General features: G+C 47.7%; 1 protein-coding gene across 1 annotated transcript in view; it reads right to left on the reverse strand.

The window, feature by feature from the left end:
* Positions 1-658: 658 nt before the first annotated feature.
* Positions 659-19,099, reverse strand: part of GRHL3 (grainyhead like transcription factor 3) — a 29,361-nt gene continuing 10,920 nt past the window's right edge. The window contains exons 2-16 of the mRNA XM_050909873.1: positions 18,873-19,059; positions 18,103-18,164; positions 16,180-16,516; positions 15,800-15,879; positions 13,767-13,920; positions 12,840-12,951; positions 12,000-12,094; positions 10,144-10,302; positions 9,491-9,569; positions 8,955-9,088; positions 8,041-8,075; positions 7,231-7,319; positions 7,001-7,086; positions 5,783-5,847; positions 659-1,366 (exon numbers count right to left, since the gene is read on the reverse strand). Coding sequence (XP_050765830.1) covers positions 1,252-1,366; positions 5,783-5,847; positions 7,001-7,086; positions 7,231-7,319; positions 8,041-8,075; positions 8,955-9,088; positions 9,491-9,569; positions 10,144-10,302; positions 12,000-12,094; positions 12,840-12,951; positions 13,767-13,920; positions 15,800-15,879; positions 16,180-16,516; positions 18,103-18,164; positions 18,873-19,059 — 1,789 coding nt within the window. The 3' untranslated portion in view covers positions 659-1,251. The remainder of the gene's footprint in view (positions 1,367-5,782; positions 5,848-7,000; positions 7,087-7,230; positions 7,320-8,040; positions 8,076-8,954; positions 9,089-9,490; positions 9,570-10,143; positions 10,303-11,999; positions 12,095-12,839; positions 12,952-13,766; positions 13,921-15,799; positions 15,880-16,179; positions 16,517-18,102; positions 18,165-18,872; positions 19,060-19,099) is intronic.

Consider the following 19,099-nt stretch of genomic DNA (forward strand, 5'->3'; position numbering starts at 1 on the left):
CCTGGCCAAAGGGATAGAGGCTGAGCTGCTCCTCCTATGAGCAGAAGTAAAACAGGGCATTTCTTTTTCACTTGCTTAGAATTTCACCAAATCTGTGTAACGTAATCCCTCCATCAAAGGGATGTGCCTAGAACTGCTCCGTAACCTCCACCCGCCCGCAGCGCCGTGACGGCACGTCTGCAGCAGCCGGCACGGAACGGGAGGGAGAGCCCAGCGTCCAGGAGGGGAGGGTTCAGGAGGAGTCCAGGCGCTGATCTGCGTGCAGAGGTGGAAGCGGTAGCTGCGACGTGAGCAGCTCGGCAGCGCTTGCTGTCTGTCACGCCTTCACGGAGAGACAGTTCAGACGGACAAACCCCTCGCGCTGTGCGGTGCAAAACCAACCTTGAGTCCTTTCCGTGCCTCAGAGGTCGCCTCCCTGCCCGGGCTCCTGCCCGGCCCTTCCCAACTCCAAGCTCCGGAGCCGGGTGAAAACAGTTCACTTCCGTCTTTGAACCTTTATTACTACGGAATATCCAAAACAACAAAACCAACAACACAGTTACAAAAGGAGTTCACGGAGAAATGTGAAGCAGCCTGTGTTTGAAATGCTCTGTGTCACCGTACTGAGTCAAATATAAAACAATGCATATTTATACATATATAAAATATAAAAGGAACAATACATCAGAAATGTATAAACAAGGGCTATGGAGGCCTTCGTGGTATTTACACTCAGAGATGTGGCAGGGTGGGGGGCACGGGAGCAGGCGGTGTCCGTTCAATGAGTTTTAAATGCATCTGTGGAAGTCTCTGTGGACAGAGAGAAGCTCAGAGCCGGGCTCAGCCCTGCTGGAAACGGTTTGAAGGTTCTGCGTGACTGGTGGTTTGGGAGAAAGCCAAAGCCTAGGGTTGGATCAGTCACGGGCCAAGGCAAACAGCGAGCAGAGGCAGTCCCCTGCCTCTGCCCAGGCTCTGACAGCCATGTTAGTGGAGCTGCGCGTTCCCAGCTGTGAAACAGGAGGTCAGGCCCATCGCCAGAAGGGAATAAAATAAAATAAAAAATAATAATAATTAACTCAAGAGAGAGAAGTTCCAGGTTCACATCAATAACAGATCTTCCAAGCAGTCTCCGGCCCGGCACCGCGAGGCCGAGGCCCTCCCCAGAGGCAGTGTATTCAAGTAAAGGCAACAAGTTGAGGCACTAGGCTGAGTTCTGTTGGGTCAAACTTGCCGGCTTTGAGAGAAGTCCCAGTAAGTGCTGCCTGCGGCTCTTTATAGCTCCTTGAGGATGATCTGGAACTTGTCCTCTGCTTCCACCATGTCCAGGAGAAAGGCCATGTGGTTGCTGTAGTGCTGGATGATGTTGTTGTCCATGTTCACCAGGATCCTACAGGAGAGGGAGAACGGCTGGGTCAGATGCAGCACATCGAAAGGTTTGCGGAGCAGCTTAGTCGGGAGGGCTGGACATTACCACACACTCAGGATTCCCAGTCGTGAACCGGGAATAACATCACTGACAAAGCCTCGTGGCATGGGGGTGGCCCTCTCCGAAATGTCTCCACACAAAATTCCCATTAAAAATTGCCTTTACTGCCCTGTTATTGATCAGCGTCGCGTTATCGCAGCCACGCTCCTCGCTGCCCGCCAGCCAGGCAGGTTGGCTGCCACTGGGCTGCTCCGGGAGTCGTAGCCCTGGGCAGGCACAAGAAGGCACTGCAGCATCCACCTTGCCCAATTGGAGGGGCTCAGCCATAATTAATTAATTAAAGCCACGATACAACACAAAGGAACATCCTGCAGAGCTTTTCGCAATTCTACCCTCGACATGCCTAGGCCCAGCGTTTGCTACACAGGCAAATTAATCTGGATTACGGCAGGGTGTGAATTTAGAGCAGAATTGCTCATTCCTCGCTTCTTGCCTGGGTGCTTTTAGGGGCGCATTATTCTGAACAAGCTGAGACTGCTTTGGGAGTAGATGGAAGTGGTTTGGAATAGGACGCCTTTCTCCCATCCAGAACAACCTCCCATGCAGACGTGCCCTGAGCATTGCCCGGGAGCCCTTTCTGCGAGGAACACACACAGGCAGGCTGAGCGGACGCAGCCAGCTGGGCCAGCCGGTGGCAAATTCCTCCCCGTGCTCAAGGGCACACCTCCAACCCTGCTGCAGATCCCACAGCTTCTCTGACCTGGAGACGCGGGGAGACGGAAACATTTCAACAGCTGATTTAAACCTGAGGCTGCGGTTCTGTGCCAGGCAAGAGCCCCTCATTATTGTAATGGAAGTAACAGGGCAGCTTTGCATCACCCCACTGTGTTCCCATAAATCAGATGTGAAATTTGTAACTGTTTGGAGGAAACAAAGAGAACAAATTATCTTTCTTTGCAGAAAGCACATCCCCTCCAGGTTCCTGCTGGGGTCATTAATGGGGCAATAGCATTAATTGTGCAATGCTCCACAAGCCAAGATTAAAAACAAGAAAAATAAAAGGCTGAGCATCTAACAAATCTAACAGTTTAACAAGCACAAACATGGGGCCCCGGTGTCCCTCCGGGGAATGCCTCGGAGGTCAGTGCAGCCACACCGGCTTGCAGCGACTGGCTCCTGCCCGTTTGATCACAGCGCGTACGGGCAGGCTCGTCAGAGTCCTGGTCCAGCATGCCCAAATTTCAGAGGTGAAGGTGGGAGCTCTGCCCTCGTGTCCAGTCTGTTCTGGTGTGAGCTTTGTCCCAGGGCCCGACACTGCGCTGCCTTTCGGCAGAGCACAAAACACTTTACCAACAGGCTATTAATTCTGTTCCGGCACAGTCGGGGGTGGGCATCCCACCCAGCGCAGGGGGAGGCTGAGACACAGGGTCTGACAGCGTCCAGGGGTCTTTCCGGTGAATCACAACCATCACGGCTGCATCTCACCTCCTGGCACCGGACAGGAGCGGTGCTGGGGCTACCTGGGGGCAAGGGGCCCAGGCCCCCAGCCCTGGATCCCAGGGAGTCTGGCCTCCGACAAGTGCCCCCCAGAGAGACAGCGTGGATACCCAAGGGTGGGTTGTCACAAAAAGCCTTGCAACAGAGCTGCTCCGATTATCTCTGGCTATCTTAGTGCAGGAAGCCAGAGAAGTCACCTGTGCTTCTTGCTACCGTGCTTCCATCTGATTTCTCAACCACAAAAGATTCAAGGGAGTGTTGATTAGGAATCTGAGCCCTGTATTGTTTTTCTAGACCAAACCTCACCAAGATACGAAATTACTTATTATTCCTCTTGAGTCACCCTGAGACTAAGTTCATCTGAATGAGCTCATCACACTGAGGAGGCCCACGGCTGATAGTAGGTCCTCACCTGCTGTAAACCCAGGTAGTACCACTGAGCCTCACTAGTTTACACCAGGTGAAGATCTGACCCTCAAGCTGTAATTGCCAAGAGAGGATTGTTTAGGGTGGAGCAATAGGATAAAATTATTCAAAGGAAAATTAAATCTGGGGGAGCAGGAAACAGTGCCTGGCCCTGCCATCTAGTAGACCGGAGAAAATCTTGTATGTCCCCCACGCTTCAGCAATAACCTATGGCATCAGTCATGTCCAGCTTTCATTAAACTAGGTGTCAATTTTTTTTTTTTTTAATCTAATTTCCAGGTTTTGCCTTTTCTTTTCTTTAGATACCTCTTTGCTCCTCCATTTTGAGGAAGAGATGGAAAGGACATCTGCCTGTTTTCCCGCCCAATCATTATTAAACAACATTCACTACTTATCAGATCAAGTAATGAACAAAACCAAAGCAAAACAAAGTATAGGTGGCCTCTCCCCTGAAGCAGTGCCATTTCCTGGTCCACCTGCAAACTCATCAGTGCTTGGATCTCTCCTGCCACGCAGATGCTCACAGTCAGCTGCTTCAGAAAACTCCAACCCAAGCTGGAGTTACCTGAGAGGAGTTGTTGTCTGATGACAGTCTGATGACCTGTGATGGCCACATCACAAGCCACCACCACAGCTGACATACCTGCGTTTTGGCTCAGGCCTGAAGCTGTAATAATAAACTGACCACCCTGTCCTTCGCAGTTGTTCTTCGAGATCAGACTTGAGGCACTCTCTGGCTGAAGGTGGATGGGACAACCCCTCTCTTGAGGCCGCCAGTGTTGCTCTTTGTCTTTGGGGAGAAAATTTCCATTTCTGGGGCTAGTGGATGAGCAGCGTCTGGCAGCACTGAGGGCCCTGAGTTCAGGAACAGCTGGAAGAGCCTCCTGACAAATTCGGATACCTCACTATGGCCCATCCATCAACTTAAAATTAGGACCATATCTAAAACCCCTCCTAAATGGGGAAGCGTTGCTCAGTTGTGGATTTAGAGGTGAGGGGGTTGTAAAAGCTTCCCAGTTCAGTGACACCACATCACAGCATGGAGGAGAAACCACTGCCTCTCCCGCTCCCACCTTGCGGCTGCCTCCAAGCCTCACTTTAGCTCTGCTCCCCTTGAAGCAAACAGGCCAAGTCCCAAGGGGATCAAGTTATGGTGACACCAAATGAGCTGGAAGATCCCATCCGAGGAGCTTTAGGACTTTCTCATCTCACTGTCACCAGAAAGCAAATGCAGAAGCAGAGCTTTGGACTAACCCTCAGCTCCCAAGGTCTCTGTTCCCTCGTTTTGTTATGCGGAGGACCTCTCTGGGGGGCCGTGCTAGTGAGAACAGCAGGGCTGCGTAACGCGGGACCTGTCATCAGCCTTGCTTTTCTGCCTGTCTCTCCCCATGCTCAAACTCTGGACCCAGGCCAGCAACAACAATGAGTTCATCTCCCAGGCAGTCACTGCTGCTTGCAAAGCCTGATTGTATCTCGCTCACTCTGCAAGAAGGGCTCTAGATTTAGCTGTACGAAAATAAGCTTGGGAGTTTATGAGTCGTTCCCTTTCCATCAGCTGAAGGGAGAACCCGCTGCCAGAGATGGGGACAATCCAGAGGGAGTTCTTAGTCCAGAAAACGTTTCTGAAAGTAGCGTTTGGCTCCACATCAAGACCACTGCCCTGCACGGAAGACTCAGCGGCTAGTGCAAACTAGCACCGTTCCCTCTCAGCCATGGAGGAGATCCACATGGATCAGTCACTAATAAACACGACGTTGAAATCACTTGAGAAGCCATTTCACATTTACTGCAAACCTCCCCTGTCACCCCCCGTAGAGCTACGCCTGTCTCCCAGCAGTGCCTGACAAGCGTCTCAACTGGGACCTGCATTTCTGTACTGGGGCTGCACAAGAGCCACCAGCGCCCAGAAGGGTCTGATCCATCACCTCCCAAAGCGAGTGTGACGTTTCCTAATGACCTCCCTGGTCCGGGGATGGGATGGCAAAGCTGGGAACAGACGCTCCCCTTTCAGATCTCCCCTCTTCTCCACCGAGGCTGCCCGTGCTCTCATTTAGCCAGTACAGTCTCTTTCTGAGCCAGGGACATTTAGGCACTTGGTTTGGAGAAGCAAACATTTATACCTCTCTGATGGCAGTAAGATAAGTTCTCCATAACCTCAGGCTTTCAGACTGAGACACAAAGGATCACCCGTTAAACTACCCAAACAATTCCTCCTTCATCCAACTTCCTTTCCTTGGGAGACTTTACACTCCAAACAAATATAATACAAACAAGCATTATCCCAAATCTTTAAAGCCCAGAAAGATCCGAGTTTTACATGCTCCAAATAGCACAGGCCTCACATGGCTTTACTTTTTATTATCTTGTTAAAACGCTATTTCAGCCTATGGCAGGGTACCAAAGAGAATGGGCTTTTAGAGGCACAGCATAAAAGCAGATGAGAGATTAGCTTACCCTCTTTTGCATTTTTTGTAGACTTTATAAATGCTTTCTTCAGGAAGCCCATATTTTTCTGAAATCTGTGAGAGAAAACATGGCAATTCTTTGTACTTGTAAAATGAAATTCCTATGATAAAAATCAAAGATAACACTGAGCCAGGGGTATTCAGCAGCAAAGGATCCCCCCTCCCTTTTACTCAAGAAAAAAGGGCCGAAGCAATGTTCTGAACAGGACAATTTGAACATGTCTGTGTCTTGCAGTGGGCAGATGGGCAGGCTCCAGCTTGGCCTTGGTTCTCTTTCTGACGGCTACTGCCAGGCCAGGAACCTTGGGGAATAACCTTCATTTTCTTTCTCTCATTCCCTGGCCTGTTTGGGGCTTGATGCTTCAACCTGCTGGGCAGAGAGAGCGCTAAGCTTTTCCTTTGATGATGCATCCAAAGGCGAGAGAAACTACAGAAAGTGTTTGTGTCTGCTGTGGATGCATCTGGCTGCAGCTTTTGCTTAGGTTTTAGCTGATCTGCAAAGCTTTCCTGCAGACCTCTCCTAGGCAAGTACAGTTACGGTCTCAGAATGACAGGAGTTTTGGAACTTTTTCACAAGCATTTTCTGTAGAGGTTTTTGACTCTCTGTGGTGAGGGATGGGGGAGGGAGAAGATGGCAAAGAATCCTTTGGGCTGGCATTTTTCAAACTCTCTATTTTTAAAAGTTTGTAAAACCAACAGAGCTTAAAGTGCAGCCATAAAGCCACCCCAAATCTGGGAGGTTTATTGTTTGTTTCCTTCCCAGCAATCTCCAAAGAGAGGTGAGTTATCAGAGATGCTGCTGATAATCATCACAGAAATATGTCTGTGTGCTCCTCAAACACAACACAGGGAATTCCAGCATGAGGCCAGAATTGGCTTCAGAGTGCACATCGACAGCCTTGAGAATGGAAAGGGTGTTTTACAATGGAAAATATGAATGTGTTGTCACAAGAGGAGACTTATATTATGATCTGAACAAAATATCTTGCCATAAGGCGTGTTCTTCCCACTGCAGCACTAACACCACACAGCCCATGCCAGGAGCTGTGGGTAGAATTCACCTGCTACTCACAATTTCCATTTCCATTCACAAGAGAAAGCAGACATGAGATATAAGGAGTCTTATATCCAGCTTCCTATATACCAAATACCATTGCCCTTTTATCTGCAGTTTGTTCATCTGCCACAGTTTTTTGATAACACTTACAGCTGTTCTGAGGCCCTGGAGATCTGGTGTCTTCAACATGAGAGCATCAAACACTTCCTCTGACTCCCTCCGCACGTACAACAAGACTGAAAGAGATAAAGCACAGCACTGAATCAGGGCTCTCTACAGCATGTTCTCAGAGTGATGTGGCCTCATGTAATTCAAGATCCAAGGTTACTTGAATCAAATGAGACACTACATTCAAGAAGAGTTCCCATCCCAGGGGTTACCTCTCTGAGGATCTTCTTCCTTGGTTTGCTTTGGAGGTATCGGGTCAAACTCATCTGTGAATGAGGCACCACTCCGTTTTAAGGGCAGCCTAAGCAAAAGGAACACGATTACTCTCAAGAGGACGGAACAATAGCAGTGAACACAACAATTCCAGCAATTGAACTTCTGATTGAACAAGCAATTACTCCAACAAACATCCAGCAATTAAATATCGGTTTTGTAATTACGGCAGCAGAGTGTCTACCAGAGTCGCGACTTCCTGCCTAACGCATACAGGGACATCAGTGAGTGCAGGCAGTGGTTTTGGTATCACGTCATAAACAAAAGCCTTTTGCACCTTCATGTCATTGTTCTCTATTGATATCACTAGACAGTGGATCAAGCCCAGGGTAAATACTGGTTCTCCCCACTCTAGACAGATTACAAGTGTGATTTCTACTTCATTCCAGTTTATTTCACAGCAGTATCTGCCTCTGGTTACTTGAACCCTTCAGTGATAGTTCTCTGATCTTTTTTTTCCCCTCTTTCAAACATTGTCTCAATAAGAACAGCAGGACAGTCATGGACCAGACTCATGTTGGAGCGGCTCACTGGCAGGGAAAGAAATGTATCTGTGTTTCTGCATCCCTTAAGTCCATTCTAGGCCAAAGTTTAACACGTATTTTGATGCTCAAGGGCATCAGGGAGACACTGTGCTATGTTATTTTGCACCTGTAGATATATACTGCCTATGGATATCAAACAACCGTGGCATATCCAAAGAGATAGAGCAGCTGATGGCTGGGCAATACAAACTGCTGCATCCTTACCTGTTTGCAGAGTTGGGAACAGCAGGAGGGAGCACCTTGAAATGGAAAGGAAATCTTTTAGTTTGCACAGTCTCATTGTGTGCCAATGAAGCTGGGCGGGAAGGCAACATGGGCACATTTTAAATATGATTTCCCTCCTCCCAGTCCATCATTTTTCCTATGCAATTAAACCTAAACATCGTATGTGCTTCTTAGATTAAATGAAACCTGATATAAAGAACCTGTCTAGATTCTCCTCCTCTGCCTAGAAGAGACCTGAACACATATCTAGCTAGACCCAAAAGCAGGTCAAATCTCGTAACCTGCCTGGGATCAAGGACCAAGTTTCTCAGCGAGTTCTTCGGTTGTAAACCAGATTCTTCTAGCCCCTGGTTTTGATGCTGATGCATCAGTACAGCAGCCACTGCAATAGGATGCTACGGTATTGTCACAGCTGGCTTTTTTCCCCTTTTTGACAGAGACAGTTGTTTCTTGAGGGAATACTGATGAGCTCTGAAGGAGGTGGGTCTAGGTTTCCTCAGGCTCAAGGGGACAGAGGAGGGCAGAGGACAAGTGAGAGATGTCCCACACACGCAGGGACTGATATGGTTGCATTTTTTTATAGTTTACTTTCTTCTGATATTTTTGCTACCACTCCAGTCCCCTGTGGAAGCTGCAGATGATACCCGTAAACCACAGGAATATCTGGCTGGAAGGAACCTGGAAAGGTTATCTTGCCCATCACTGCTGCATGACTATCTAGGCCACTCCTGACAGCTACGTCTTCAAGTTCACCACATTTCCACAGCAGAATTGTGGTTTGGTTTTGTTTTTTTTACATAACATAAGTCATGTCTGGGGGACTGATCAGTTTGGAAATGATGGGGGTGACAGATGAGGGCAACAGGTTGGTTGTTTTTTTTGAAGGGACTTACCGTGCCACACCTCTGCAGGTTTGAAAAATGGACGTTGGGGATAAACAGGACTGGCTGGGTTTCGAGGTCAGTCTCTGGCCTCAGGAACGTGATTTCATTCCCTCTGAAGCCAGAGAGCAAACAGCCTTTCAGACCTACAGATGGAAAGTCCAGTTCATCTCAGTTCAGATGGCAGTTTAAGAGGCAACTACATGCAGAGAGGGGAAAGCGCTTGCCCAAGGTCTCCCAACAGAAATATTAGAAAAAAGACGGGACCCCGCAGAACTAGGTCTTCAGGGCTTGCCCAATGCTGTCTTCCCTAGGGAAGGCTCCCTGCCAAGACCCCAAGACAATTCAGAAAGGTTGGTTAGTATTAATAAAGGGCTTCGAGAGTCCTGGTAGGAGACCAGGCAAGGACCTGACTGACAAGCTGTTTCTGAATGGTGCTGATTTCATCAGGCTTGGAAATACCCAGGGCCAGATCTTGTGGAAGTTAATGGACAAGCCTACATGGATTTCAACACGCTTTGGATCAGGTAACAAACACTAGCACTGACCATTGTTATTGGAGTCCAGGCATTTTCCTTTCCTTCTGAACTGTTTCCTTTCATCATCCCGCATTTTCCTCTCTGCTCCCTGTGGGGAAGATAAGGCAAATATTAGGACATTGACAGTTCTAACATTGGCAAGAGAGGGTTTACTGGCCATCTCTGGGAGGTAAGCACATTAAAGTAAAGGAAGCCTTTATTAAAAAATGCTCTTCTCAGAGACCTACAGGCCTCCAGAACTTTCTGATACTTATAAATTAAAAATGAAAACAAAATTTGCTTTTAAAAAATGAAAAATGCAGACTAAAATAGCTGTGAGAAATTTTTCCGTGGGAAGATATCCAAGGCTCTCCTGTCTCTAAGGAGATTCTTATCTCTTCTGCTATTTAAAAACTTGTCAAAATTAGAGAGTTTATTACGAGGCACAATCCCATGTGGGTCTGATACGGAAAAAAGGACTCTCTTCTACAAAGGCCTCAGCAGTGCAGACACATCCCCGCTGTCCTGTCTCACTCAGCTGAGGGGGCTAACCATCTCTGTTCCTCAGGCCTGACCTCCAGGCTGTTCTAAACTCTCACAACCTTTCTGTTTATTCTCCTGGAGTCACTGGCCACCAGTTTAAAATTCCTCTTGGACAACCTGGTGGAAAAGCAGTGTTCTACCTTATCGCAGAATATCTTGATCTGGCAGACGGCGCGGTGCACCAGCTGGCTGGTTCCATTGCCGTAGTCGTAAGTGTCTATCTGGAGGTTCAGCGGGACACCTTTCACTCCTTTCTGGGAGGAGAAGTCAGTGCTCAGGCAATTCACCCCAATAAATACCTGCAAGTAGGAACAGAGATTGATGCAGCTTGTTGGTGCTGAAAAGATTATTCTCAAACAGCAATGAGAGCAGTGGGTAGGAACAAAAGCAGCTACTGAGACATCCTTCCAACCTTCCCAGCGTCAGCCAAGCATGTGAGCTGTTGGTTTCCCACCTGAGCACAACCACCAGTCCTTCCTAGCCACAGCCTCTCCCCACACCTATTGCAGCTCTCCATCTCTTTATTAACACTTAGACTATCCACTCCCATCAGCTCAGGCAAGCGTCAGACCAGATGTAAAGTCTGCCTGAGGATGTTCTTGCTGATATTTCTGATCTTTCATTTGAACAAGGGACCCTCAGACAGCAGAGCCCTGGAGGAAAGCAGGAGGGCTAGATGACAGCTTCAGGAATTACAAATCATTGCTCCTAGTTAAATAAATATTCATCACACACTGGTCTCCTTTATCACTACGATGGAGTTACCTCCAGTGGAAACTTTTGAAGAAAAGCTGAGCACAGACATAATCCACATTGTATCTCCACATTACCAACTCATTTGTGTGACCTTGAAATTTCCCCTGGACCCTGGGGACAGATTTGCAGCTGGTGAAGCTCCCACAGCTCCCTCAGCAGGGCTCTGGCTGAGAATTTCAGCCCTGAAACCTAATGTCAGATCTAGTCAGTACCTATATATAGAAAAGAAAACCACTTAACTGTGGTGTGAAGTTTAATTGGAAGAAGAGAAGTAACAGGTGCTATAGACGACCCAAATACCTGACCCCTCCTGTCGCGGCTCCCAGCCCTCGCAGCTCTCTGAAGTCTCACCTTTACCTGCCCCAGGCCAGTGCATGTACAGAGTTTCTGCTAAGAGTTAAATCCAGTTTTGCTGAGGTGCCCCCGAGGGCTTGCCACATACCTGACATATTTCCATTTCTGACAACTTTGCCTTGAAGACATTTGTTAACCTCTTGGGTTGTAAAAGACCAAGGTCGCCTTTGGGCTAAAAGAAGGGCTTATTGAGATCCCAAAGCAAACCAGAGTTTTCCCAAGCTACCAGCTTCAGAGAGATGAGGTATTTATGCTTTTCTTTTTTTCTTAGTTACTTCGTCTCTTTTTATATGCTCCTTTCAATCCACACTAGATACAAAGTGTTAACGAGAGACTCTGAAGAGATGCAGAAGAGACAGCAGAGCTGGAAAGACATTGATATAAGCTTTACAGATTTTAAGGTCAAAAGGGTCTTGTGACCTGCCTGGCTCCCTTCCACATCACGCAAGCCACAGAAGGGTGGTCAGTCATTTCTGCAGCAAAATGCTGCCTTGAAAGGAGGGTCTTTGTTCCCTAAGCTGTGGTTTACTTAAATGGGCTTCACCTACATGTGAGTAGAGCCCTGATCTAGGCTGCCTGCTGCAAAAGGCTTTCTTCAGAGTTATCCATCAGCACTAAAAAAACATCTCTGAGCCAGTCTCAGGTGTACCCAGAGCGTTTATTAGCTAATGGCAATGCTTAAACACACAGAGAAGCACGGTGTCCTTCCCCACTGTCCTGGCAGACAAACACTACCTGGGGCCACTGGAATGACATTGTTTGGATTTGAAACTCTCTCTGTCTTTCAGCTGAGAAGTGGGGAGAGCGTGCCCGGGCTGTCAGAAAGGAAGATACAATTTTGCTGCGGACCAAGGCTTCCCATATCCCTTCCACAAGCAGTTTGTACCTTTGCTTCTTCGTGGATGTTCCACACGAATGACAGCGCATTGTAGGCTAACTCCTCGATGTTCTGCACTGTGTTGAAGTTTTCTTTACAGTCAGCTGAAATGCAATGGAGAAGCAGTTTATACTCTGGCTGCAAAACTGGTTACATTCCCTAGGCTTTCCACTCCCCAAAAGCCTGCCTCTCACTGACCCTAAGGCTAAAAGAAGCCGTGTAATATAATAGAGGCCATACTTGATACCACTGGGTAAACCCTAGTGTGCATATGTAAGGGATAGACCAGAAATGACTCAAAGGTATTGGCTGGTGACTGCTATTTGAGTAGTGATGTTATGCAAAGTCAATGTAGATTGCTTCTAAATTCAAACAACTGTGTGTCTCACTCTGAGTCGCAAGGTGCTCAGCGAGGTGCTCAGCTGGACGGACAAAACCTTTGTCTGGCCAAACATAACACACTTTAAAGCCTGCGTGGTGGCAGTGGAGAAGGACAAGCAGTACCAAAGCCTTTTCTAGCTCAGATTCCTAGACTCCAAGAGGCCATGGGTCACATATGTAAGAGCCAAAATTGTTTAGCAGTTTCTGTCTCTCTGACTGAGCCTCTTCTTTGATGTATCTTGGTCTCCTAGCACATCTCCCTACACTTGGCAAACACCATCTTAAACCCGCAAGAGCTCCTCAGCCAGAAAAGATCTGAAGCCAGCAGATCAGCCTGCTCCTCCCTGGTTTCCCCCAGGCCAGATTCTGGAGCTTCAGCTGTATTATTGTGTATTGGAAATGCAGTAAAATGGTGCTAGAAGTTATCAACCCCACCCAGCCATCGCAATCAGACAGCCCTGCTCATACCGACGTCAATGACCCTCTGCTTGGCTGTGGGCTGGCGGGAATGCCAGTGCTTCCAGAACTTGAGCTGCTCCGTCGGGATCTTTTCGTTGTCAAAAACAATCATCACAACACTCTGTAACACAGCGAGGATATCCCATGTCAGTATACACAGCAGGCTAATGCTTGGTGCCCTCATTGCCCTTTCCATCCCGTGCATCCATGCACCGGCCAAGGGCAGCTTAGTGTCACTGTTAATGTTTTATAGCTGGGGACGCTGAGGCAGGCAAGGGAAGGGACTTGAACACGGTCAGGCAGACAGGCAGCAACAGAGCCAGGAGCAAAACCGCGATGCCCTGCATGCCCCCTAACTGCACTGCCCATGAGTTTCCACTGACTCCAAGGCATACAAGGATCCTGCATTGGAGGAATGTTAGCAGTGCTGCAGCAAGTATTAGGCTGGGACAGTCTAAATGGTCTTTTTCTAGACATGCTCAGTTTCAGGAATCCTGTAAGTCTTCAGATGTCCAAAGTCTAGCCCCTAAATACCGCTCAGGATTGGAGGACCAGGTTTCTTTGCTGGGAACTCAAGCTCAGCTTAGTCTCAGGGGCGGCTCTGAGGCCTGGCCACACATCCCAGGAGCAAGATGGGGAACCTCTCTCTAGCTCAGAAGTCTTCCCACCAGGGCCCCCAGACAGCCATCGGCTAGGGAGGCCTTTTGTGCATCCCTGACCTTACTGTGAAAGGTTTCAACTGCCAGGTAACATGAAGGCTGTTGCTGTGCATCAGAGGATTAGCTTGCTATGAGTGAATCCATCCCATTCATCGCTTTAAGCCAACATGAGCCACAAAGCCATTACTCTTCATGTTCAGCTCTGTTCCCAGGCCAGTGCAATTGCTGGATGTCTGATTACAGCGTGTGTCAGCAAAATTGTCAGCTTGTCTCTTACCTTCACTTTATTTGAGGACAAGTGTAAACATTTGCTGTCTCCAGCTGTCCGCAGTGTGATGGGGTAGAACTGTCCTTTGTTGAGGTAGGCCATGGGAGAGTCCCCAGATTTGATGTGAATGGCTTTGGGTGACCCCAGAGTGTATTCAAAGTCACTTGTATGGAACAAAGAGAGAATGATGAATAAGCACATGCTGCTGTTTCACTCCAAAAGCAAAACAAGAGACATGCAAGTCTCCACCCCTACAGGTTACAGGTTACAGACACTGTACACACAGGATTCTCTGCCCTATTCCCCATCTCACATGCCCCTACACCATCGAGCACCTCCCAGCACAGCGCATACTGATCCTCCCCAACACCCTGGGGAGCAGCAGTTCTCCGATATCCTCATTTTACCCTTTGGTTTTGGCTTAAAAAAAACCCTGAACATTATTGTAACCAGTATTTTTCTGTGGATGGCTACAGAACCATTGCACAATCAAAAGCCTAAACCAAAACAAACAAAAATAGGTACCTGTGATGAGACTTCTACAACATCCTAAACTCAGATTCCTGTCTCCAAATTCACACCCATAAATGGCTGACACAGGAGGACTGTGTCCTAATGCGTCCTGTAGAAACAGGAGGACCTGCAGGACACTGACATCTGTTTGTTTATCTAGATGCTTAAAAATGGACTTAGAAGCCCAGCTTGTTGAACTCTCAGTCTGGTGGGCAGCAACTTCAGTCTTTACAGAAAAGATTTGTAGTGTTACACAGAGGAAGGTGTCACTATTGACAAGCAAATTTAAAAGAAGAGCCTGATTTTCAAGAAGCCCCGCTCTTAGGCATTCACCAGCACCTATGAGCATTCAAACCATGAGGCTATAGCTCAAGCTATTTTCTTCTGTGAGGAAGCTGTGCAAGCCACCACCTGTACACAAGCCTTCACACAGACCCTTCAAGTGTGCTGGAGTACTCCTGTTTGGTCACCAACCCATCTCTTTTTCCTGCTCCACCTCCCCTGTGATGCCATCTCTGAAGATAGGCTTGGCAACTCCTCTTATCTAGAGCCAGGAGAGCCAGAGAACTTTAGTGCACAAATAAACAGCAAACAGAAAGCCTCTCGGTCACAAATGCGAGCTGCTGTCTGTGTGAAAATCCCCACGTCTGACAGCTGAGTCACGGAGTCAGGTGACTCAGGAGGCAAATAAAAAGTGGGAGGTGGAATAATGTTACCTACTTGGAGGTTTGATGCAGTATCTAGAGCAGGAAAGCTCTGCCTGAGAGAGGGGTGGAAAGGAGGAAGAAATCTCTCTCATGTTTTAGGAATGAGAGGCAGTGGCACCTTCTAAAATCAAGGTTGACTAACAGTGCTAAACCCAAACTGAGAACCTAAACCTTAGATTAGGAGGAGGCTGCTTATCACCCTCATCAACTGTCATCCTCATTTTCTCTGTCATTTACCCCATTCCAGGTAGCTTGTGGAAAGATGGTGCAGCCACCTGGATCTATCTGTAGCACGGGAACCAAGCAGTGCTCCCTGGGAAGGGGCTGTAATGCACAGCAAACCCTCACATGGAAGAACCTCAGTGCCACATCTCCCCTTGTGCAGGTCAAGGTGCTGATGAGATGTGACCACAGCAGCGGAAGCAGTCGGCACTGGATTTACACCAGTTTGGCCAACAGAGTACAGTCTGAACCACACACTTCTCAAGCTAAAAACATGAACTGGCACAACTGCGTCTAGTAACTTGAATTTAAGACCGGGTTTGACTCCTTTTCAGCAAAACATTTCAAACCCTCATCCCTGCTTCATACTACAAACACTAAAATTCATCACTGCTTTGTGTCTAAAAAGTCATGGAACAGCAACTTGCTCTTAAGGCACCAGGGGGACACAGCTTGTCTCTGCAAAAGCATGAGATCTATAAGTTTGCAATGGTCATTGTCAAGACTGGCATTGGGGCAAGGAAAGGGATGCAGTCTTTCCCCAGGAAAGGGACACAGCCAAGTGCAGTGGAAACCCAGAGACCATGGATTGGCAGTTACCTCTTAACACCGTCCGTAGCGTAACTCTCGGGGCAAGGTGGCTCTGGCTGGGGTTTGAGGATATCACTGAAGAGTAGCGACTGTAGACAAGTGGAAACAAAACAGTCAAAAGCAGAATCTTTCATTGCTTTGTCCATCCATCTTCTCCCAGACATTATAACAGAGGCCACAGATAAAACATGGACCCTCATTTCAAGGTCTTATCCTACTTCCAAAATCAATGTAAAAACCCCAACAATTCAATGGGAATGGCATCAAGCTTCTAATGCAAAAGCAAAGCTCCCACTGACTCCAGCATGAGCAAACCCCAAACTAGAGACAGCCTCATGCAGTACCCCCTGGGCTGCACTGCCAGCATGCAACCCACTAACGGCTCTGACCTCCTGGGGATCCTCTTTGAAAGTGCTGTCTGGCTGCCACCTCTGCTGTGGTGGGGCTACGGGGATGGTCTCGAAGAGGGAGTTCAATGAGCTGTTGTCGTATACATCCCCTGGAGGGACCATGTAGTTGTCTGGGGTGGCATCCAGCTTGCTAGTGCCTGGTGGAAGCATGGCTGGCTTGTGAGGAGTAGGGATGCCTTCAAGACTTAAGCCGTTCTTCTTCTGTGGCTCACAATATTCTTGGGTCATGGAAACATTTTCAGACAAGAGCTTCATGAGATGGGCTGAGCCATCAAAGGATGCGATCTCTGGGTCGTACTCCATTCCGTGGCAGTGCCTGGTGGAGAAAGGGTCCTATCTCAAACCAGGGCAGAGCATGGACAACCCCAGCAAGTTGTCACAGCAAGAAGCAAGTGCCTTGACGTGCTGCTGGGAAGCAAACTGCACAGTCTAGCTGCCAGGTGACCTTGAGTCAGCTGTGTACATCTCCTGCTTGATACAGGAGATCTGACAGGCCCCATGGGTGATCTCCACCCACACATACCTCTCAGTGCAATCAGCAAGAGCCAGAGGTGCTCAGCAGATAGGGGATGATCACATGGAATCAGAGAATATGGTTTAGATGTGGTTTGGGGCTGCACAGCCAGGGCCTACATCCATTATTTCTTTATTTAGGCTATTAAACACTCAGAGCAGCAGGGACAACAAGAAAGATAACTGCTATGTGGTCTTTCCATCTTAGTCTTTTTAGGGCTCATTGAGACTGAAAGTTGATTTTTTAAAACTGTCTGGGGTTTTTTTTGTTTTGGTTTGGTTTTTTAAGGAAAGCTGATTCTTGTACAAATTCACAAACTCCAGGAGCTTAGGAAGCAAAACTCCCAGAGAAAAGGAGATCAGTGAAAAATTGACAGGGCTGCAGTATTGGAAGTGAGGTGTATGGCCCAGACTTCAGAGCAGAAAAGACTAAGTATAGGAGCTATCAGGTGATAAAGACATGTACAAAACCGCACTCCTCTCGCGCATGGAAACCATCCCTTTGTGCAGCATCCCAAGAACTGTCCCTAGCTGAGCTGGGAAAAGGTGGCTTATTGCCCCTGTTACCATGCTCAGAAAACAAACCAACCCCCACATTAGCAACCCGCACACCTCTTGGCAGCATGAGCTACCCCCAAGGGAAGTAAAGCTGAACGAGCAGCTCCCACCCACTCTGCTTCGAGAGCTTCACCTTCAGGTATATGCTGAAATTTCCATAGTTAATAAAAAACATACCACTGTCCAGAACGCAGTGGCCTTTCAGAGAGGAGAAAACAGCTTAACTCAGCTTACTTATTGAGAAGGAATGAAGTATCGTTCAAGAGGATTATTCTGTCAAGTAGTTAAAAACAGACAACCAGAAAAGGTTGCCAAAATACACAGCATCCAGGAAGGGGAACTGAACTCCAGTGGCAAATGAGCCATTAATTTAACAGTTAATTATCTGAAAACCTCAAAGGACAAATGAGAGTCACTGGAAGAGAATTCTGTGAGACTGGAAGCAAGTGGAACAGAAACCCTTTTCAGCCTAGGGAATGGAAGAGGACTTGGTCATTCCCTTCTTGCTGCCATTGCTTAATCCCTTTCCCCTTTCCAATTGTCACAAAGTAGGAAATAAAGACAAATTCTTCAGCTGCTGCAAATCAGTGCAACTCCTCTGAACACAGCTAGACAGATCCTCAGTTGTGTAAATGGGTGTAGCTCAATTTATACCTGCTTGGGATCTGGCCTAAAGAATTTTAATACATGTCTCAGGGTTAATAACCTCCACTGTTGTTGGTAATAACACTGTGCTTTGATGTCTATTTTATGCAAGCTAAGAGACCCATCATGCATGCAAGCAGCTGCAGGAGAATTAGACAGCTACAGAGAGCAAAAAATGAAGCTAACCTCTTTCCTAGTTCATTGCGTCCCATCATACCAGATGGAAGAATCCTCTTCTCCTTTGGGACCTAGAACAAGGCAGAACAAAGAGTTTGTTTATTGTTAGATTTTATTAATGGAAAACAGAGGCAAAATTAGCCTTGTCTGTGTAGCAAGTGAAGTCTCATAGATAAAACACTGGGTGAATAATAAACACTGGGTGAGGACATAGGAGACCTGGGCTCTCTTGCTGGGCTGCTGCCATGGATTCCCAAGGTAACCTTAGGCAAGCCACATCATCTTGTTCTGGGAAAGACTTTCAAAAGCACCCAAGTGAATGGGAACATCAGTCCTATTGGTTTCAATTAGGGCTAAATTGTATCCACATTTCTTGAAGCTCCATCCTACAGCAGCACTGGAAAAATAAAGATGCTAAGGTCTGCAAGGCACATAGCTATTCCAGCTCCATGTCTCTCAAAGCACTGCTGTTTCTTATACGAAAGCTGTCGGGTAAAAAAACCCACCAGCCTGAGACTCAAGACACCCGGGTTCAGTTTTCCACCCTGTTCTGGATTCCCTCTACAGTATAATGGTGTTTTGTGCCTCAGTTTACCATCTGTGCACTGGGGATAATAGTGGCACTCTATGCCTGGGGGTGTTATGAGGATCATTGCATAAACACCACGGAGACCTCAGTAGATGGGTACCCTCCTAAGGTGGCTGAGCACATATTCTACCTTCACATTTCTCCTCTGGGACAAACTCCCCCAAGACACCCAGCCCCAACGGGAACGTACCATGTAGTAGTCATAGAGGAGGCTCAGGGCAGCCACGCTGTCATCATCTCCATTCACCCTCATCATAGCTTTGGTGGCTGCGGTCAAGGGGTTCTCTAGGTAGGTTTTCCAGGCTTCATCTTCATTGGTATAGGGGAATTTCTGGAAGTTCATGGTGTCATTCTTCATCAGACGCACAGATCTAAAACTGAGCCAGACAGAGGAAACAGGGAATGAAGGATACTAAT

This window comes from Gymnogyps californianus, chromosome 22 (genome assembly GCF_018139145.2).
Source record: "Gymnogyps californianus isolate 813 chromosome 22, ASM1813914v2, whole genome shotgun sequence".
Classification (NCBI taxonomy): Eukaryota; Metazoa; Chordata; class Aves; order Accipitriformes; family Cathartidae; genus Gymnogyps; species Gymnogyps californianus.